The following is a 23,450-nucleotide window of genomic DNA, read 5'->3' on the forward strand; positions in this document are numbered from 1 at the left end:
GAAAAGTTGCAATATTTTTATTAAAAAAATCAATGGGCAGAGAAGGCAATCTGAACAAAGACAGTAACTAGGTCTGGATCTGAAACACTCCAGAAGTTAAGACACTTCAGTACTAACCACCATGTCTCTCGATGTATAAATAAAAAAATTCAAATACAGTGCTGTTTTTTTGAAACAAAAGCGCAAATGTTTTCTGCTCAAAAAGTCCAATTTTATTTTGTGATCAAATATTTAGTGAAGTTCAAATTAATGAGCAACAGAAATAATAACAGCAACATGTTTCTCATGAACTAAACAATCAACCGAACACAACTATAAATGAAAAGTGAAAATATTGCATTAAGTATTTAAAATAAAAAAGGACAGGACTTTCAAAACCGCATTTATTTTAGTTTCTAAAAGTAAATAAAATGTAATGGAAAAATTATTTTTCATTTCAATTATTAGACAAGTGTCAGAGGAAGCTAGTTCTCAAAACAACACTGCATCATCTTAAATGTTGTGTGTGTGCCAGCTAGCTATGTAAAGATCATTTCAGAATATGATGCAGCTATCTAAGAAAGAAAATAATGAGAAATGAGCAAAATCCTTAAAATGTAACCAAGTTCATAATTAACAAGCCCTTAATATATGTTGCAACTGAGGTGGTTCTTGAGATAGAAACAATACAGTTTCTTTTATTAAAATCTATCCCCCAGTACTGTGGTGAGCAGCCAGGAATGAGTCAGACAGTGACAAACTACTCAAAGAAAGCTATAAACAAAACACATGAAACAAACCCATTCCAGTCCATTAATGTGTTAGTGTCCAAGTAGCCTCCTTATATGGTGCCTATCCTGCACCTAATGACACTATGATACTCTTAACACATGACAATAATGACCCTATAAACCTGTCCATATGTGGTGTCTAGTTCAAAGAACTGCTTAACAAGAGTCCAGAAATTTATAGAGGACAAGAATACCAAGTCAGTCATTGGTCTGTGCTCCAAGATGCACCTCCATGTTCAGCCTTGAGTACAAACATGATATTTCTATGACCCATCCATAACTAGCACAGAAATCCAGCAATAATTTATCACTTGTGTTCAGACTTGGGAGACCTTTTCTCTCTTTTCCACCTTTCCAGATGCCTCTGGTGTTCCCCAATGTTAGAATGTTAAAATCTTGCAGGAAGGCTAGAGAGAGTTAGAAAGCAGATTCTCAAAATAGAAACATGAATGCAAGAAACACTCCAAGTTTCCCTTTTCCAACAAAAAAAAACTGCACTGAGGTGTATATTTTGTCTACTGGCATAACTTCCAGGTGAACAGATTTCAGCTGCTCCTTATAAGTACGTGCACACCCATCTCCAGGTTTCACCATAGGAGAGAACCTCTATGGTGATGAGGATTACTAGATGTTATAGCCAAAAGGTGTTCAGTGCCTGTAAAATCTAGCACTGTATGGTGTGCACTAATAGAATGCAGTCTTTAAAAAAATTCTGCCAATTCAAAAAAAATAGTTGGGAGACAGGAAAAATTAACTTCAGCTGGATATTGTTGGAAAATGGTAGGAATATTTTGAGTGGCAGAAAAAAACAGCAAGAATACACAGGTGGATGAGATAAAACACATTTAGAATGGACACTATACTCCACTAGGGGTGTTTCTTCCAACCTATCTGGTTCCTGATTTCCAGTAATTGAAAAGTTTCCAGTTTGGAGACGTGAAAGCAGTTTTTTTTCCTGTGTGCAGATGCTGTTGACATATGTACCTTATTTGACTGTAACCACCCTCACACACTAATGCACAAGTGTACAGGTGAGGGTCACAAGGTTGAGAAAAGAAACAATATCCTACAATCTAAGGGTACAGAAATCTACAACTGGCTCAATCTCCACAATTGAGGAAGGATTACTGTCCCGAGTTTATATGGTTCAATGCCTGGTTACAAAAAATGGTGTAGGAAACCATATGACTGACCAATGGATCCGAGCAGTGGGCGCAGAAATGTGTCAGATGTACCAAATGGCAACAAAGTATGAACTAAGTGCTTAAGAAAAAAACTTTCTATACATTAGTCAAACTTCATCTTAGCCATCCTCCAAAATGAAAAGCCATGCAGAGTGATCAAAAGAAAAATGTTTTTGTGCATAATTGCCAGGTTCTCTCTCAATTACAGGAGACAACCTGGACATTTTGGGAGACTTTAGAATTAAGTTGCAGCTTCTATGGAGTCTGAGCATCTGGTGAGGAGGTCCCCTGGGCACTTCTACAGCCCACTGTGAGGAGAGGTAAGAAATGCTACAAAGATAATAGTTCTCATTTGGTCTGTGAGCAACTGGGAATTTCTAAAAGGGTGCCTTGAGACTTTGAGTTTAGGTAAGCATGTTCTTAATCCCTAACCCTCACATGAAGACGACAATAGAATACACGATACATTAAAACTTTAGCCTCTTGCACCCTGCATAGTTACATTCGTGCCAACAAATTATCAGAACTCAAGGTACTATAGCTTTATCATAATGGATTCGGATACTGTCAGCTATCAGCAGCTTGTAGTTTTCTAAACCTGTCAGACCCTAATATTCTGTCCGGTTTTCCCGATTGAGGGCATATCCCTACTGAATATTCTCTGTATTCCTCATCTTTACCACTTGAGAACATAATCCTACCCAATACCAATATTCTGCTTCATTTGGCCTCTGGTCAGACTTCTAAAGTTAAATATTACAATATTGAGCTTGGCAGGGTTTAAACAGCCAAAATCTCTGGACCAGCTAATATGTGACAGCATCAGAGAAATGAGATTGGAGATACTGCTTCAGATATTGCTCGAATGCATGTGTTTGACAGGGTTAAAGCAGGTTATTTTTATGCCCTCTATGTCAGGGTCAGTAATGTCTGCAGTGTAACATCTTGACAGCAGTGAAATTATGGCACTTCAAAAAGGCTTAGGGGCTGGTGAAGCCATGTAATCAGTCTGCTGGGTCTCATGTAATCTGGTCATCTTGATTTGACAAAAGGTTTCTTCTGAAAACCAGGGCAGTCTTGTAACTGTCATCATACTTCAGCTGCTTTCTTTAATAAATCTGTAAAAATACCATTGCAATGACCAAAAAGCCTGCTCTTCCGACACATAAAAAGGAGACTCCTACCTTTACATTTGACAGCTCCCAGTCAACCATTTGCTGACCTTTATTTCTGAGTTCTTCTTACCATTAACAACACATTTATTTGCTAAGTGGGGAATGCCTTGTGTGACACTAATGCACAGAGCTTTCCGAGAGGCCTTCCCTTGTTTCTCTATTCCTCTTTTCCAATATGCTAATTAGCAGCAGCGCTCAAGGGTAACAAAGCCACAAGACCATCTGCAGTCCCCTCTCTCCGGCCCACTGCAGCCCACTGCAGCCAATCCCAGCCCCCCGTCTGGGAGCTAAAACAAGATGTTCTAAAAATAGACACACGAGGAGGATTTTTTCACACGAGTGAAAATCACCTGAAGTCAAAAAATAGAAGCCAGGGGCTTGTCAATGTGCTATTTATAACCTTGAACTATCTGGGGCGGCTGTACTATTCCTAAATATCAAATCAAATTTCATTTGTTGTTTTATATGTTTTTAAAATTATTTTTTTAATCCTTAATCAACATTTCTCAGTATACATTTATTAGAAAAAAATGTTATATTTCTAAAATACAGTAAAAATCATTAAGATAGTAAATATGTCCCAACAAGCAGGAAACCTTGACTTGGCTTTTCAAATCAAAAAGACACACAAGAAATGCTTCGGGCTAAGCTTTATTTTGGTAGATTTTCATAATACAATTTTTTGAATTGTGATATATTTATACCTGCAGTCATACAGTATTATATTTGTAATTCAGGAGACAGTTTTTAATTTAAAATTTATGGTTCATAAATTTATATCCAGGAATGACATATTAGTTAATGTTGCGGCCTCCCTGATTCACCATCCTAGGTTCAAACTCCATGCCCAGGTCCTGGTTCTGTGGAGTTTCCATATTCGCCACATGCATCAGTAGGCTTTTCTCAGGGTGTTCAGGATTTCCTCCCGCATTCCAAAACTATGCATGTCACATTAACTGGTGATTGTGCCTTGTGTCCCATCAAGGGTAAATTTCATATCATTGAGGCTAGTTTTTGGTATAAGTAAAGTACCATCTGACAAGTTTTTAAACAAGGTGATAAATTTAATTTAGGAAGTAACAAGTATTCAATTATCTTTAGAATCTGATCAGTCCTAAGTACAGAATTACTGAGTTTGCATAATGAGATTCTTTTATAAGTGGCCAGGTACTCCAGCAATTACATAACATAACATTTTCAAAACTTTTTAGTTCAAGTCAGGGTCTCAGTCCATAAGAGCATTTCCTCACATATATACCGAGTTGCCACAGAATCTAACCTGCGTGTCTTTTGTGATGTAAAAAAAAACTGGAGAGCCCAGAAAAAAAATACACACAGAGACTTTTGTGGAATATAATCCACACAAATAACAACTGGCATTGGATTTGAACCCAGTATACTAGATCTGTGAGGCAGCAGTGCTGAACACTATACCATTGTGTTGCCCTAATCTGAATTTAGAATACCAGACTGACGCCATCCCAATGCTGCCAACATGACAGAAAATGTAAATAACCATCAAAAATAAATGAATAAAACAGTCAGTTTCTACTCAATACAATACAATAAATAAGAAAGAACAATGCTCCAAGACAAATTGATAAAATACATACTATTGCTAGTAGTATTTATTTTCATAAATACTGCCAAATTAGGAAGAATTTACTGTTAGCAGTGATGCACCAACAAAAATTCTGGGCCGAAGACAAAATAGCAGAAAACACTGCACTGAATAGCACTTTTCACACATTTGTTTTTGTGATATTGCAAGAAAATGGAAAATTATTTTACAAGAGTCAATCTTTTCAAGGGGGGCATATCTAAATCAATCCACCTATCCATTATCCAATCCGCTATATCCTAACGGGGATCTGCTGGAGCCAATACCATCCAACACTTGGCACAAGGCAGGAACAAAGCCCGGGCAGGGTGCCAGCCCACCGCAGCATATTTAAATAAATGAACTGAAAACAGATAGTGTAAATGAGTGAATAAATAAAAACAGTAATAAAATATGAGCAGATTTAGCTTGTAGCAGTGCTTTGTCCATTGCAAGTCATATTGCATTGTTATAGAAATATGAAAAAATGCTCAAAGCTTATAATACTGAACTATGTATTAATCAATACATAAAAGAACTTGGACTGTAAATACAAGTCAAAATATGAACTGTGAGCTAATACTGATTAACCTGCCAGCAATAAGGACACCTGAGTTAACACCCAACAATTAGAAAACCTGCATGTTTTAACTTTGTTTAAATGCAGATTCCTTAAACGTTTAAGCACTGGACTCTTTAATTCCATTTTAAACACACTCTATATTTTTCAATGACTACTACAGATTGATTTTAAATTCTATATCTTTACTGACATGACCTTTGTATCTTTAAGATAATTTTTTTAGAACCTTAAAAAAATAGATTGTTACAAATACCTTTTTGTAATTTATTAGACATTGGGTAATTAGAATCCAAATGGACAAACAATTCGAGGAAGGCAAACAATTCAAGATTATTCTTATAATCGTTCTTATCTGACATGAAGTTAAATCTGGGATGCATGCAGAGCAGAAACAGGAAGAGCCGAGCAGGAGAGAGAAGAACAAGGAGAGCAGAGAAGGGAACAACAAAAGAATGAAGAAGCCAAAGAAATTGGCAAGGAAAACCAGGCTAAAGCAGCTCTGTACCCAGACTTTAAAGACTTGCCTTTCATCATTTTTATTTTCTGGATAAATACTTTTAACAGGACACTTTTTTTTAAACTTTCAAGACTCTTTTCAAATATATTTACTGTTTTTGCTACCATCAACTTTACTGTGTTTCTATTAATGTTGCTTCATAATATATTGGTTTTATACTTGATTGGTACAAGGTATACTTATAGAAGCACCTGGGGCCTCATGTATAAACGGTGCGTACGCACAGAAATGTTGCGTAAGAACTTTTCCACGTTCAAATCGTGAAGTATAAAAGCCACGCACTTTTCCACGGTACCTCATACCTTGTCGTACGCAAGTTCTCCGCTCGGTTTTGCAGACTGGAAACAGTGCTACTGTTCCTGTGTGGTTACACCTTATTTTCCTGACGCGGCTTTATAAATACACTGAAACTAACCGCATATTGTTTATTAGTGTAATTCATCTGATTGTAATTAACTTTTAACAATATAATGGTACCGGGAATAGCCATAGTATTCCAAATACCATAACTGCTTTAGCGTTGTAACTCTAACTGCACCTTCTTCTTCTTTCAGCTGCTCCCGGTTAGGAGTTGTCACAGCGGATCATCTTTTTCCATATTACTCTCACTGCACCACTCAGAGTATTTATATCACTGTATCTGAGTGTGAATCACAGCAGCAGCTGATCGGAAAGAGAATTATCGGTATACAGCTTCAAGAACACGCTGTCTCAGCCACGGCAAAACGTTTCAAAGCCTTTCCTGTGGACCTCGCAGTTCGGAAATTGTTTCATCCCAATAACTCAATCAATTGCTCCTTGTAGAACTGTTTGTACTTATAAGTGCAATCACCCCACTGTAAACTTGCACTACAGCTATAATAGTACACAACCTGAGCCACTTTATAAAGCCCGCATTTACATATAATGACGATATCATTTTTAAGGTGAAATGCAGCAAAATATGTTTATTATATTATACAGATAAAACTTTAACTTCATTTAAATAATCTATATTCTTCACTGGGAGTGTCGTGAAGGATAGAATAATTAAACTTGTACTACGAAGATATTTCAATGTTCCTTAAACATTTTGAAGAACCGACGCTCTAAGCTTACAGATGGCTTAACTTCTATTACAGAGCTGATTGTGTGGTGATTGGGTATTTGGGGAAAGAAAAGCAAGGACTGCAGTGGCAGAAAGAAAGAGAAAAATAACAACACAGCTAAAAACGCAGCGACAAATTTCGGCAAAAGTTAAATGCTTGTGTCATGAGCACGAGTCGGCTATGTAGTGTCTGCAACGGAATTGGCCATCCACCGTGCATAAGCTACCTTACTGACATAGGCGGGCGAAGGAGCCACCGATTCTTCCTCTGCCCAGTGCCACCACAAGCCTAGAGCCGCCCCTGAGTACTGCTGCAATAAATTATTTCATCGAAGGTTGCACACAATCACTGTACCGTGAAACTCATGTTTAATAACGTGCTTTAACTCCTATCATCATAAAAATGATATCACGTATACATCTCAGTATTTTAGTTATTCAGAGGGCTGTAATATCACGAATGTAATGGATTCTGTGTCCAGTTGGAGGAAGAGAGCTGGTTTAAAGTAGTGATTCACACGCACAGAGCACATAGAAGATCAAATACAAAACAAAGCATTTAACGTGCTACTTTAATTACGATGTGATTTGAGAAACTGGTTAATTAAACGATTTTAAGTTGGAGTTTATGATGTTCTACTTTAATGACAAAATAAACTACGTGATTAAAGTGGAAATGTCGAGATTGAAGTTAACATTTCGTGCTTTTTTCCCCACTGCGTGCCTTTTTTTATCTGTACCCTAATAAGATTTCATATGACACTCAGACAGTGGGCTACAACTCGCCTTTTCACGGCGACTTTGATATGTGACTTCTTTTTTATTTCCGGCACTGTGCGATTTTGTGAACGTGAGCTTTCAAGTTTCTCCAACATGCTATGTCACTCGATCAACTTCCTTTTGTTGATTATACCACGGTTTATTTGAACAAATAGTATGTTTTTCCTTTGCCTCCACTTGGTATTCGCTGAAATTCTTATATTTTCACCCATGCTTTTCCCATTGTCTTTTCACAGAAGGCTGCGCTTAAGGGCGATTTATATTTATTAGCATATTCAAAGAGGCGTAATTCTAGGAGGAGTTGGGGCGTTACATAAAGCGCGTGCATGAGCGTTACTTTTCACACTGATCGGGATTTATGTAGCGGAAGAACGTGGAAGTTGGAGTACGCACAGATTCCTGCATCTGGATTTTTCTGTGCGTAAGCACATTTCGGCTTTTGTGCTTACGCCATGTTATAGTGCGAGTTCTACGCACTGCGTTATACATGAGGCCCCTGGCGTGGGCGACTGCCATATTCCCACAGGGGTCAGCTGCTGAGAAGAGATGTCCTCAATAAAAAGCAGCACAGTGAGTGGGCACCTTCTTTGGTGATTGGCACAGGTGTAGCTCATGTCTGAAGCAACGAATTGGTCTGCTTGTGCTCAGCTAGTAAGTCTCTTTGCTTGAGGCAGCTGTCCACATGCAGGTAAAACTGTATATGTTGGGGATTATAAAGCAGATATCCAATACTTAAATTAAACAATTAATAGTCTCTATAATACAGGAAAACCAAAATAACAAACATAGAAATTTCCATGAGAATATATTCAAGGTATAGAGATAAGAGTACCTGGTCTGGGTGAAAGCAGCTGAGGGGATATACCTCCAATAAAACAAGCAGTGTGGTGAGCGGGCACCTGCTTTGGTGCTTAGCACAGGTGTAGCTTAACTGTCTGGACTGTTTATGGTGAGCTAGTAAGTCTTTTTGCTTAAGGCAGCTGTCGACGTGCAGATAAGACTGTACATGTAGAGCACTATAAACCAAATATATTAGGGCAAAATTCCACAACCATACACATATCATCCTCATTCTTAATTAAGCTCAACTTGTTTAACTATAAGTGTTTTGTGCCCTGATTCAATTCCTTTACCATCTGCTTTCATAAAAACATTGCAATTTCCCCCTGTATGTCACAACTACTCATTCTTCATTGTAAACTAATCTGTTCAATCCTCTAGAGAAGACATCTATACTCTTTACAATGCAATGCAGTGCAGTGAAATGTATTATTTATTGCTTACAGTACAGGAGAAGAGTAAAAGAAACTAAAATCACATCTGGCCAAAAAGTGCATTCATTTTCCTCTTTTGGCCAAATACTGGATTTACCATTTTTTGTTCTTTCTGGCTAAATAATTTCGGCGGCCAAAACTTCAGCACATCCCTAATTGTTGGCCTAATATTTAAAAGTCGTATAAAATATATGGTGTACGGATAAAGTGATAAAGAGTAGGCTACAGTTTACACAGTAATAAGACTATTATTTTATAGGTGGCCTACAGTGTCTCACATACTATATACAGGTGCTGGTCATAAAATTAGAATATCATGACAAAGCTGATTTATTTCAGTAATTCCATTCAAAAAGTGAAACTTGTATATTAGATTCATTCATTCATTCATTACGCACAGACTGATGTATTTCAAATGTTTATTTCTTTTAATTTTGATGATTATAACTGACAACTAATGAAAGTCCCAAATTCACTATTTTGGAAAATTAGAATATCAATTAAGAGCAATGCAAAAAAAGGATTTTTAGAAATGTTGGCCAACTGAAAGGTATGAACATGAAAAGTATGAGCATGTACAGCACTCAATATTTAGTTGGGGCTCCTTTGGCCTGGATTACTGCAGCAATGCAGCATGGCATGGAGTAGATCAGTCTGTGCACTGCTCAGGTGTTATGAGAGCCCATGTTGCTCTGATAGTGGCTTTCAGCTCTTCTGAATTGTTGGGTCTGGCGTATTGCATCTTCCTCTTCACAATACCCCATAGATTTTCTATAGGGTTAAGGTCAGGCGAGTTTGCTGGCCAATCAAGAACAGGGATACCATGGTCCTTAAACCAGGTACTGGTAGCTTTGGCACTGTGTGCAGGTGCCAGGTCATGTTGGAAAATGAAATCTGCATCTCCATAAAGTTTGTCAGCAGCAGGAAGCATGAAGTGCTATAAAGCTTCCTGGTAGACAGCTGCGTTGACCTTGGACCTCAGAAAACACAATGGACCAACACCAGCAGATGACATGGCACCCCAAACCATCACTGACTGTGGAAACTTTACACTGGACCTCAAACAACGTGGATTCTGTATCTCTCCTCTCTTCCTTCAGACTCTGGGACCTTGATTTCCAAAGGAAATGCAAAATTTACTTTCATCAGAGAACATAACTCAGCAGCAGTCCAGTCCTTTTTGTCTTTAGCCCAGGTGAGACGCTTCTGATGCTGTCTCTTGTTCAAGAGTGGCTTGACACAAGGAATGCGACAGCTGAAACCCATGTTTTGCATACGTCTGTGCGTGGTGGTTCTTGAAGCACTGACTCCAGCTGCAGTCCACTCTTTGTGAATCTCCCCCACAGTTTTGAATGGGTTTTGTTTCACAATCCTCTCCAGGGTGCGGTTATCCCTATTGCTTGTACACTTTTTTCTACCACATCTTGTCCTTCCCTTCGCCTCTCTATTAATGTGCTTGGACACAGAGCTCTGTGAACAGCCAGCCTCTTTAGCAATGACCTTTTGTGTCTTGCCCTCCTTGTGCATGGTGTCAATGGTCGTCTTTTGGACAACTGACAAGTCAGCAGTCTTCCCCATGATTGTGTAGCCGACAGAACTAGACTGAGAGACCATTTAAAGGCTTTTGCAGGTGTTTTGAGTAAATTAGCTGATTAGAGTGTGGCACCAGGTGTCTTCAATATTAAACCTTTTCACAATATTCTAATTTTCCGAGATACTGAATTTGGAACTTTCATTAGTTGTCAGTTATAATCAACAAAATTAAAAGATATAAACATTTGAAATACATCAGTCTGTGTGTAATGAATCTAATACACAAGTTTCACTTTTTGAACGGAATTACTGAAATAAATCAACTTTGTCATGATATTCTAATTTTATGACCAGCACCTGTAATGCAGTATTTATCTCAGTACTAACTCTTTGTCTCGAGTGGGATCTGCATGAATTTGGCATACCACACACCCTTGGTACCTCAATTTGTCTTCTTTTCTGTTCTCTTGATATCCACCACTCTCTGCTATTCAGGCTGATATATGGTGGCTCTGTTTCTTTAAACTGCTTCAAGGACTGAGTTTCAGGTGTTAGATGGCAAAATCTGTTTTGTGCCAGTTTTTTTTAAATTTCCTTAATGTTGGTGGAAAATCTGTGTCAACTAATTTGCCTCTTGTTAAAGACAAATGCTTCAATGAAAAGTTTTCCTTGCTGCGGTTTTGTAAGTACTAGTTTGTAATTTTTGTTGTTTTTTTTAGAAACTTTAATTAAATTTTTTTATCTCATCTACACTCTTACAAATAACGGTTCTTGAATGGCATTTTATAGTGCTTTACTAACACAGTGTGGTTCCTTGTATAGCCATTGCTTGACAAAGCATCATTTTATTCAGGGAAGGGTTCTTTGTATATGAAGTCGGTTCTCTGTTTTGAAAAACTTATTAATATGTAGAAAAAAACTGAAATCTTTCATGTTTGGTAGGCTAAATATCAGGGCACTAACAGATTAAGAAAACTTACACTTAGCCTGTGTTACATATGTATGCAGCAAGAGTTCTACTTGGATCATGACTCATTGGTATTTCACAAAACTATTCATGGTTACTTACTGTATGGAGCCTGCTAAGATCTACAAAGTAAATAAATAAGTTTTTTCTTGAACCTTCATATAGATGAATCTTTTGGGGGAAAAAAAATGGTTCTCCTATGACATCACTCTGAAGATTCACTCTGGCACCTTTATTTTTAAGAGTGTAGCTTCTTCATTCATCCTTGAGATTGCGCTCAACATGGCAAGCAATCTGTATTTTGTGAATAATAAATTATGGGGGGTTGAGACAATTTAGCGACTGACAGTTATGCGTAGGTCATTGTGATACAATGTTAGTATTATAATGTTACAATGTACAAGTTAGGCTTCTTATTTTACATAAATGTCTTGCACGTGGTGAAGGTTTATGGAGGAAATGAGTCTTATCTCAGAAAGCTGTATCGTCTGAAACCCATATATTGAAGTCCTACAGCGTAAAACTTGTGTGTCGCTAGGCTGACTCAGTATGGCAAAGAATCTTCATTAAGAAGGTGAAACGATGTACATATAAATATTTTGTTTGGGCAGAGCAACGAATGGCACAATATATGATTATGCATGTTGCCACTATTTATAAGCTATATTTTTAAGGATTCTTAATAGTCTTATATGTGGATTTTAAAACCTGAAGAATAGCATGTCAATGATGCCATGTTATACACATGCAATATTAATGAGAGGACTGGCCAGCATAGCTGCAGGCTGCCAGAAGTCACACTAAAATTAGAATCATGTAGGCCAGGAAATAACTGCACTGTACAAGTGAAGCAAAATAAATAAATAAATAAATGTTACGATTCTGTAGGGATTTCATGCAACAAGGAGTTTGTAAGGGATTTTTGGACCTACAGGAAATGTTCAGTCATAGCCAGTTGTGCAATGTAAATAAAGAAATCAGACTTGTAATTGTTGCAGTATAGAAATAAAGAGGGTTTAGGGAATAATGATTAGTGTTTGTCTTTTGCTTTCCTTTCACACGGTCTTTAAATGAATGTAAAAACCACATGCAAAGAGTCTGATGTGCATTTTACTCACCCTCAAAATATATACCTCCAGTTTTTTTTATTGAATTTTATTGGCAAAGGTTCCAAACAGTAAACTCCTACCCCAGCAAAGCATTGAAAATTTCTGGTGACTAGACAGTAATGATGCATTGGGGAGTCCCTATGATCTTGCTACTTTTAGCAAGTAGGCTTACATAATGGTCAGATTGTTTTTTTCCCCCCAGAAAAAGCAACACTTCCTAAGCAAACAGGAAATATGTGGTGAAAAGCATGTCAACATTTCCCATGGCCTATGATGACCAAGGCTACCTAATCTTAATATTGAAGTCCGCCCCCAAGTCACAACAGTCACTCAAGCTCACCTTGAGAGGAGGAACAGGTAAAGGCTTCCCATCTTTGTCCAGAGAGATGAAAGTGAAGAAGGCGCTGACAGCCCGGTACTTCTCAGGTTCAAAAACACGGTCAGCATCTACAAACACTTCAATCTCCATCGACTTGTTGCTGGTAAATGTCATCCTACCAGAAACAGTCACCACACAGCCTGGAATGGGACAGAAGTCATTGACCATGAGACAAGTATGACACAAGATTTAGTTACTTTTTACTAAATTTTAAACCCTCCTGTATAACTTTGTTTTGTCTCAAAAAACTTCAAGCCTTCTAAAATTTTATAACAGGACTCTATTTGAAAAAAAAAAAACAAGTTAAACCAGAAGATGACATACAATATTATGTGAAAAAGCCTTAATGAAACCTCTGATCTGTACATTCAGTAATGTTTCATGAGACTCACTAATAATGGCTGTTTGGTTGGTATGAAGCAGCAGTAGTGATCATTGTAAAATGGAATTATTTGAGCCACCCCCTCAAATAAAAAAAATTGAAAAAGGCAATTCCAATGTAACACAATTTATCAACAAACACACAAAAGTCTGAAAATGTACTGAAGGTGTATATAGAATCAATACAAGTCTGAATCTGTGGTATTAATGGTGCATGTCAGCAGACTGTCATTCTGTGAATATTACAGTACATTGCAATTACGTACAGTATTACACTAAAAAAGGTACACATTGTTTTAGAAGATTTGTGCAAAAAATAAAACCAAATAAATATTAAATTTCCACTATTTGATTGAAATCACGTAATGGGAACAGCTAAAATTTCCAAAAACATCACAAAAATGCTAAATCCTCCTAATGATCAAGTTCATACCACAAGAAAGACAAAGAGTAAGTGACAGCAATGTGAAAAATGCTCAAAATCCTTTCATGGAGTTATTCTCAAAAATGTAATCAATGTGTTTCCTTGGGTCTCATTTGACACAGCAGAAAAAAGCCCAAGACCCTTAAGCATCAAATACAGTATATTCTGTCTCCTTACAGAACACAGACTGCATGAACTTTCCTAATGACTACGACAAGAAAAAATTCTATTCCTTAAAGAACCTTATAAAATTATTCAAAACAATTACGTGCACAGTGACAATCACCTTTCTGAAACTGTAATGGTCACTGGTTTTGATGAGAAAGTAAAGAAGATTCAGAATCCATTCATCCCGCCATACATACAAAATCAAACATGTCTAATGCAACTTAACGGTTGCAGAGGCTGGAGACTACCTCAAAAGCACTGGATGCAAGGTATGAATTAACTCTGGAAGGGATGCCAGTACATTACAGGGCACAGAATTTGGAGACGTCACTTAGCCTTAGTTGTACTGTATGTCTTTGGATGGAAAAATTCTGAGAAAATGAGTGAGGGATTTTTGTTTCATGGCTAACCCAGGGATGCAAAATAAATTAAGAAATTTTGTATATTGATGTAAGACAAAGAATTGTTTGATTGATGTTAATCAATAAGTTAAGTTTTTATACATTTTACCTTTGGAAATGCCAGTAATTAATTCAGTAATTTGGTACGGCTCCTACTATATTTTAGTTACCTTTCTCTGTAGGAAGGATTTCCGGCCTTTACATGTGGATCAAGCTAACTGAAGGACACTTGCTTTAAGAAACAGAATAATGCAATTATTGATATCCCATAAGCATTACAGAAATTTGATAATTGCCTATGTGTCAACACAGAAGACAAGATACTAGACAGACAAATATATAACGCCAAAAAGGATGGCTATTACTGGCCAATTTATGTCTGCTTGTAGGTATGTTATTGTGTCCATCACATCTAGTCTTAGTCCAGTTTGCCATTGCAAGCCTAAGATACAGTAAAGGCCAATTTGGATACGTTTTTGTGTAAGGGAGCTTTTGCAGAGGTGTTATCTCAACTCTAATTTACACCATTTACTTCTGAATTTCAGGTAGGGGTGCAGTAGAATTTCTGCATCCCTTTTAAATCTGTTGTCTTAACAGGCGTTGTGCACCACTAAACACACTATAAAAATGGATGATGCCCACTTTGTCCTACAAATGTGTAAACTCTTTACCAAATACGAAAGTACACAGAAGCAATCCCAGGAGTCTAGCGCCATTAGGCAACAGCACTAACCACCTCATCATCGTGCCACTACTTCTTGTTAATTCTGTATCTATTCCATTTCAGGTGCTGAAAAAAATTAAAGAACATGATAATGGCTGTGGTACAGGCTTTGTCCAAGTAGGGGTAGACTCTAAGGAGCATGTACAGGTGCCGGTCATAAAATTAGAATATCATGACAAAGTTGATTTATTTCAGTAATTCCATTCAAAAAGTGAAACTTGTATATTAGATTCATTCATTACACATAGACTGATGTATTTCAAATGTTTATTTCTTTTAATTTTGATGATTATAACTGACAACTAATGAAAGTTCCAAATTCAGTATCTCGGAAAATTAGAATATCAATTAAGACCAATGCAAAAAAAGGATTTTTAAAAATGTTGGCCAACTGAAAGGTATGAACATGAAAAGTATGAGCATGTACAGCACTCAGTATTTAGTTGGGGCTCCTTTGGCCTGGATTACTGCAACAATGAGGCGTGGCATGGAGTCGATCAGTCTGTGGCACTGCTCAGGTGTTATGAGAGCCCATGTTGCTCTGATAGTGGCCTTCAGCTCTTCTGAATTGTTGGGTCTGGTGTATTGCATCTTCCTCTACGAGTTTGCTGGCCAATCAAGAACAGGGATACCATGGTCCTTAAACCAGGTACTGGTAGCTTTGGCACTGTGTGCAGGTGCCAGGTCTTGTTGGAAAATGAAATCTGCATCGCCATAAAGTTCGTCAGCAGCAGAAAGCATGAAGTGCTCTAAAGCTTCCTGGTAGATGGCTGCGTTGACCTTGGACCTCAGAAAACACAATGGACCAACACCAGCAGATGACATGGCACCCCAAACCATCACTGACTGTAGAAACTTTACACTGCACCTCAAGCAACGTAGATTCTGTGCCTCTCCTCTCATCTTCCAGACTCTGGGACCTTGATTTCCAAAGGAAATGCAAAATTTACTTTAATCAGAGAACATAACTTTGTACCACTCAGCAGCAATTTTGTCTTTAGCCCAGGCTAGACGCTTCTGACGCTGTCTCTTGTTCAAGAGTGGCTTGACACAAGGAATGCGACAGCTGAAACCCATGTCTTGCATGTGTCTGTGCGTGGTGGTTCTTGAAGCACTGACTCCAGCTGCAGTCCACTCTTTGTGAATCTCCCCCCACAGTTTTGAATGGGTTTTGTTTCACAATCCTCTCCAGGGTGCGGTTATCCCTATTGCTTGTACACTTTTTTCTACCACATCTTGTCCTTCCCTTCGCCTCTCTATTAATGTGCTTGGACACAGAGCTCTGTGAACAGCCAGCCTCTTTAGCAATGACCTTTTGTGTCTTGCCCTCCTTGTGCAAGGTGTCAATGGTCGTCTTTTGGACAACTGTCAAGTCAGCAGTCTTCCCCATGATTGTGTAGCCTACAGAACTAGACTGAGAGACCATTTAAAGGCTTTTGCAGGTGTTTTGAGTTAATTAGCTGATTAGAGTGTGGCACCAGGTGTCTTCAATATTGAACCTTTTTATAATATTCTAATTTTCCAAGATACTGAATTTGGGACTTTCATTAGTTGTCAGTTAAAATCATCAAATTTAAAAGAAATAAACATTTGAAATACATCAGTCTGTGTGTAATGAATGAATCTAATACTCAAGTTTCACTTTTTGAATGGAATTACTGAAATAAATCAACTTTGTCATGATATTCTAATTTTATGACCAGCACCTGTATGTATCTGATAGGTAAATTGCAGAGGATCAAGATATTCTGAAACCAGGAGAGTTGGAGGTGTTTCAAGACCAGCCTTTAAAGTGAAGTAAGAGCAACTGGTGTGAAGTTCTTGGGATCACTGGAATGCTCTCTCTCTGGCACTGGGACCAGGATGTTTTCCAGAGCTGGGGAACATTCTTCAAATTCAGGGAAAAGGAGAACAGGTGCTAAAGGACCCCACAAGATGGAATGGCACATGTCTTCAGCATCCTAGGGCTGATTCCATCTGGGCCTGCAGCATTATTCTTGCAGAGTTTTACCAGCTCTCTCTTCACTTGATCAGCAGAGACAGATAGTCCAAACACACGTGTAATGTCATGGTAGGGGAAGGTTGTGCATGGTACAAATGGCAGTTTGGATTTTGGGACCTCCTCAGCTTGCTCACAGAGGCTAGCAGTGTTTCAGGAGGGTGTGACTGACAAGAATGAATCAAACCTTTTGAAGAACTGGTTCAGTTCATTAGCTTTGTTCTTGTTCCCTTCCTCTGCATGTATAGCAACCTGCTTGTAGCCAGTGATAGTCCTCATCCTGTTCCACAATTCCTTCTGCTGTAACATGCTAAAGTTTCCCTCTATAGTAGGCTTTCCCCTCACAGAGCTCTTTTCTCCGTTTTTTCTGTGCCCACTTGATTTCCTCCTTATCTCAATATTGGAAGGCTCTCTTCTTCTTAATGAGTAGGGCTTTCTGGTATTTTGTGATCCATAGTGTGTTGTTGGGAAACCAGTGCAGTGTCTTTGCAGGAACTATGCATGTTGATGCCTCCTCCATAATCTCCTGGACCATGAACTAACTGAACAACAGACCACAGAGTCTCGGGGACTGTGTGTTAGAAATGGTAGTGTGTAACAGTGAAGCACCACAGGAAACTGTCTTTTCTCCCTGTTCCCCAGTTCTTACCACCTACAGAAATTTTTAGACCAGTCCTCCATCCATATGCTGCATTAATAATGGAGATGAGTCGGAGTACAAGAGGTTTGTAAAGGACTTCATCTTGTGGTCCAAGGGGAACCATCTGCCGTTCAACTTCATAAAGATAAAAGAGCTGGTGGTGGGCTTGTGTGTGCCAAAAAGCTTTGGAGACCAGTCAGCATTCAGGGGAGGATGTGGGAGTGGTGCAGAGATACAAGTACCTTGGGCTTCAGAAAAACAACAAACTCTACTGGTCTGACAACAAACTGGCACTGTACAAGAGGTGTTACAGTAAACTGTACTTCCTTAGGAGACACAGATCTTTTGATGTATGTAGCAAGCTGCTGGAAATGCTCTATCATAGTCTGTTGTAGCCAATGTGCTGTTATATGCTGTTGTCTCCTGAGGAAGTAACTTGAGCTCAAACGATGCACAATGCCTAAACAAACTTATCTGAAAAGCCTGCTCACTCCATGGACTTGAGCAAACTGGAAGCTTTTGAGGATATGAGTACAATGGCAAAATTGGTTATCATCACAAAAGATCCCCTGCAGGAAATGCTCTCTTGGAGCACATTTAGCCACAGGCTCATTCCACCACAATGTGCAAAGAAGCACCTCTGGGGGTCTTTTCTGCTTGATGCTATCAGGCAATTCAATGCTTTTTTCCGATATCCCAAGCTAAATGCTGCGACAGTACTGTAAAACAGAGGATTTTGCAGCATAGTAAATTTTCAAAATATTTAAAAACTTGCGAGAGTAAATGTCACTTGTCTTTTGCTTACCTCCCGATAAACCTGCAGTTGGATAGTTGCATTTAGCAATAACTCCCGGTGTGGGATACAGAACACAGAATCCATGGAGTCTGCCAGCCACAGCCCCGCTTTATCAGCAGTAGCAAGGCAGGGAAGGCACAACAGCCATTCTCTTAATCAAGGTGATTAATGGAAGGTACATCTGACCCATTGAATTGGAGCTTTTCACATTGGCATGCTGGACAGGAGGGCTCTTGGAAAACTATCAGTTTGTACTACGTGGAGGCTGAAGGCATCAATAAACCTGTCAGGCTACAACAAAAGAAACAAATCACAAGCAAATCAGTGCATTGAGCTGCTTTTCTGACAGCATGCACGGGAATTGCCTTTCCACTGGCCAATTCATACAGAAAGACAATGAGAAAAAAGTATTTGACAATAATTCAATTTATTCTGTATTACTGGCAGCAAATGTCTTTTCTGATACATGTATTATTTTGCCTTGCACTAATCTTGTTTATTTCCACCCTGCTTTTTGAAATTCTTCCCCCCAGCACAGGACATCCATGGCATGTCCAAGCTGATATAATAATTCTTCTGGTTTATCTGTTAGCAAGCAGTTAAAGAAGGGGTGCTAGTCAGTCAGTACCCCACTTAAATCTAGCTTGCCCTGCCTATAAGGAGCAGAATCCCAGCAGGCAGCAATGCAGATTTAATCTGTTTCAGCAAAAGGATAAAAGCAATTACGGTGCCTATAAGATCACCTCACTCAGCACCTGGCAGTGTTAAAAATCTTCTGTCTTTTGCTGCTGCAGTCCCACAGGAAGGTGATGTGACACTAATTAAATCATTATTCTCATTTCAATAATCTTGATCATACTCATCCTGCTTTTAATGAAAGACAGAGAATCGAAGGGCATCAGTGAGCGGGCTATTTGACAAAGGCCCTATTGTGCCTTGCAGCTGGTTTGCATGAAAGCTTCTCTCTTTCACATAACTGCTTCTGTCAGAGGAGATGAAACAAAGGTACTTTCACTACCATCCAGACACAGGTGCAGGTTTGAGGGTTCACATTCTTAATTTCTGGGGAGTAAACCTCAATCCTGCTTTCAAAATGGAGAATCCAGGAAGATGGCAAAAAGAATGTGCATGTCTGTCAGCTAAGCATCTGCATTAATAACAGAGGGCTTCTTTGTTTTTACTTTTCATAGAACAGCTGAAAAAGAGAGCGAAAAGAAACCTTTTGGGTCTAAGGCATCAAAAGGCTTATTCCAGAGTGGAGTAAATATTTTGTACTGTGCAGTGCCTGCAGCAGGCTGATAAAGGTTTGAGAGCATCGTTCTTATTTCACATAGCTGGATGCAGTGGATGCATATGGTCTCTGTTAAGATATTTTTAAGTAAAGTTTCAGGATGCATAAGGCACTGTGACACCAACTATTACAGGTTTGACATTTGTTGTTATATGAGAAGCTTAAATTTTCAGCTAACACTGGCATAGCTGGCTAGATTAGGAACACTTAAAAAGGTGGACCTGAATGAACAATTGTTACCAAATAAATTTTATTTTATATAGTATGTTCTACACAATATACGGCCTCCATAAGTCAAATAAAGTATTTGAAGGTTAAATGATTGGTACTTTAAGATCCATTGCTTTAGAGCCACTATGGTAAAAGTGCCTGCCACTGGGAAAATTTGTTTGCATTTATTTATTTATTCCTTTATCTGAACAGACATATAAATCACAAGCACCACTGGACTTCTGCAGCCCAGGGCCTCGCTGGCTACAGGGAACTGAAATTAATAAAGATGTATTAAAAAATGCTTGACCTTTGTTTATCAGAGAAATATTGCCGCTGCTGGACTGGCCAGTCTTGTCCACATTAACCCATTTACCATTACCTATTAAAATAACACGTCCAATGCCTAGTCATAAGTAAATTGTCATATTCAAGTTCACTCATCTCCTGTAAACAGCAGGCAGTGACAGAGGACGGCTGTTAGACGGCATTTGCAGCAATAAGAAAGCTGAACACAGGCTGTTGTAATCAAAAACACGTGAAGAAATCACTGTATGCATAAAAAGTAAATTCTGACACCACTTCTGAATGTGTGTGGTGTATTAATGCATTCTGTACACTTTCCACAACTGAGCAGAACACTGTTAACGAGTCACTTGTGCTTTGAAGAGGTCATTCAACAATGAAGTTATACAAACACAACCTCGTGCAGTTACTCAGTTGGCCATGTCACTAAACAACAGGTAAAGTTTATTGGTAGCTGGACAACAGTGCCCAGAATCTGCAAACAGGTGAAAAAGTAAACCCACTAATGTGTTTTTATTTTTTTTATTATGCTTTCTGTCTTAATTTTACCTTAGAAGCTGAAAGTACTTGATAGTGACAAAAAATAGGTGGCAGAATAATCTTTAAAATATTTTTCTCCACTTCCCCTTCTCACACTTTCTCTTTCAAACTAGACAGTTGAAGGATCAGATTGTATGTATTACTGTAAGCTTTGACATTGCATGCTGTCATGAGATGAGGTCCATGGCAGTGCAAATTCTTAGGGGGGCAGCAAGCAGGTGTTTTGTAGCATTTTACAGCGGCAGCAAGGGGTTAATGGGGTGGTCAGTGTATTGTGCATGAACGTGGAAAAGTGCATGGTCTGGCTGATTATCTCTTACACATCATTGCCTACCAGCAGTTTAAAAAGGAAATTCCAGGTGATACGAGGAAGGGAACAATATGAGAATGAATGGAAAATGTTTGAAGGCAGAGTTAGAATGAAACACTATGGCAAAATTCAGGAGTGCAAGTAACTGTGGAAGAAGAGAGGAGGCAGTGTGATCAGGCCCCTGTAGGCGAGCATAGCTAATGACACTCTAAGAAGAGTCCCAGCAGAACCAGGGGTGTAGGAGCAGGGAATTGGATGGACGCTCCCATGGATCCAGGAAGTGTGGATATAGAATGCATGCAAAGACGTAGGGATAGTGAAGTGCATCCCGGCCGAGGCTAATTGGGGTACGAAGGACAAAAACTGGGTGATTGCGATTACAGCAAAGTTGCCACCAACTGGGAAGACCCGTTTAGGTGAGTTAAAGATAAAGCCACAATAGACTTGCCGAGGAGCCTAACCTGAAGTCTTTGAGCATTTCTTAATGAGATTTTAAAGTATTTGTAACTTTGAACCTTGTTTTAGTCTCTCACTCACAACTGTGTCCATCTTCAGTTTAATAACTACTAGGGGTTCATTTGAACTATTTGGAGTTGGGTGAGAGCCCCAGGTATTGACGGCTGATGCATTCTCTCTCTTCTCTTTATCACTCATAATCTCAGAAGCTGTTTCTGTGGTTTTCGGTGCTGTCCATTTACCTACTGCTCATGCTTTCACTACTTGCTGTTCATGTAAGGTGCACATTTAAGTTTAAGCAATTCTTGAGCTTGGACGTTACATACCAGTTTTTCTGTGGTTACCTCATATCACCTAAGAGTAGCCCCAGATATGGCTTAAACCCAAGAATCTCTCCCCTCCTAAATCTGTCACTGATCAGAAAGGAAGAGCTCAATTCCACAGATAAAGCACTGGGGTGCTAAGTGAGTTCCAAATATTCTGATGTGTTTTATGCTACACTTCCATGAATTTGTTTCACCCAAATACTATTTGTTGCCAAAAGGATATCATTATGATGAGATGGGAAACAGTGACCATGGTAGTGGTTGCAATGGAGACAAAAGCTACATTTGTCATATTTCTGTTGAGGCCAACTACTTATCTGTGGCCTTGTTTCTAGCATGAACACATTTGACTCTTGTTAGTATGATTGTGTAGAGAGGACATAATTGTCCTAAGTTCTTTAGTACTTCGTCTTTACCGCACAGCCAAGGCAATAGGACTTTACTAGTTATAGGACATAGCCTCACAATCAATAAGAGAATATCATGGTAACACTTTAGTTTAGATAATGCATCTATTACTTATTTACTCGTTTTTGTTTTCCAAGCAAAATCCAACAAATTGACTTGGCTTGTTATCACCTTCTTCACAAATAACAGGTCCATATTGTTCCATAGAGTTACAATATTCATGGATATCAAAACACTGCTGCAAGTAGCTGTTTTTTGATTATCCAAAAACATAAAAGTGCAGTAAACCATAAATAAGAATCTGACTAAATATTTTAAAATAATGGCTACCAATCTTAGACATATGTGACCTTTGTGGCTGCAGGTTTTTGTACCAGCCACCTTTACAAACAGGGAAACATCTCATACCCCTAATTGCTGTTTTTCATCCCTTAGTTTGCATTTAGAAAAAAGCAGTAATGTGGGATTTAGTCATAAGTAAATAGAAATATTAATATTTTCCCATAATTTAAAGTTCTTAACACTCTTTTGTCATTTTCCTGCTATTTTATCTTGTTGCATGCAACAAGCAAAGTAGACAACAGTATTGAATGCTGAAAGACTGTAGGCTGATTGTTTGCTTATTAGGAAATAAAATGAAAATCATGATGATGATGAAAATCTTACAATTCAAGACCAAAAAACATTTACAGTATCTCCATGTAACACACATAAATGCTGGCTATATTCTAATACAATTTAAGAATCCCATAGTTTGTAGTGTCATGATTTTCGGATTTGTGTGGATTTTCTCCAGATACATCAGTTTCCTCATACATTCTGTGTTAGGCTGATTAATAAAGTATCTATCTATCTATCTATCTATCTAATAACTCAAAGTGTTTCTGTCCAAGATAGTTCTGGTACCCAGTTGATGGTTGGGTCGTCATGTGCTCAGTGCTTTTAGAATAGTCACTGTATTGGAAAAAGCAAATTTGAAAGCTAAATAAATAAACTAATGAATACTTGGGGGTTCACAAGATCACATTTATTCCGCTTCATGATATTTCTCACACAATCAGTTAAGGTCAGGACATGACTTCTTGTACAGTATATTTGCTTAAACTACAGGT

General features: G+C 38.4%; 1 protein-coding gene across 6 annotated transcripts in view; it reads right to left on the minus strand.

The window, feature by feature from the left end:
* The window catches only part of acot7 (acyl-CoA thioesterase 7), a 238,928-nt gene that overhangs the window by 19,541 nt on the left and 195,937 nt on the right, over nucleotides 1–23,450 (minus strand). For all 6 annotated transcript variants that reach the window (XM_039756119.1, XM_039756122.1, XM_039756121.1 and 3 more), the window contains one exon: nucleotides 12,920–13,098. In XM_039756119.1, the coding sequence (XP_039612053.1) occupies nucleotides 12,920–13,098 (179 nt within the window). The remainder of the gene's footprint in view (nucleotides 1–12,919; nucleotides 13,099–23,450) is intronic.

This window comes from Polypterus senegalus, chromosome 6 (assembly GCF_016835505.1).
Source record: "Polypterus senegalus isolate Bchr_013 chromosome 6, ASM1683550v1, whole genome shotgun sequence".
NCBI lineage: Eukaryota > Metazoa > Chordata > Cladistia > Polypteriformes > Polypteridae > Polypterus > Polypterus senegalus.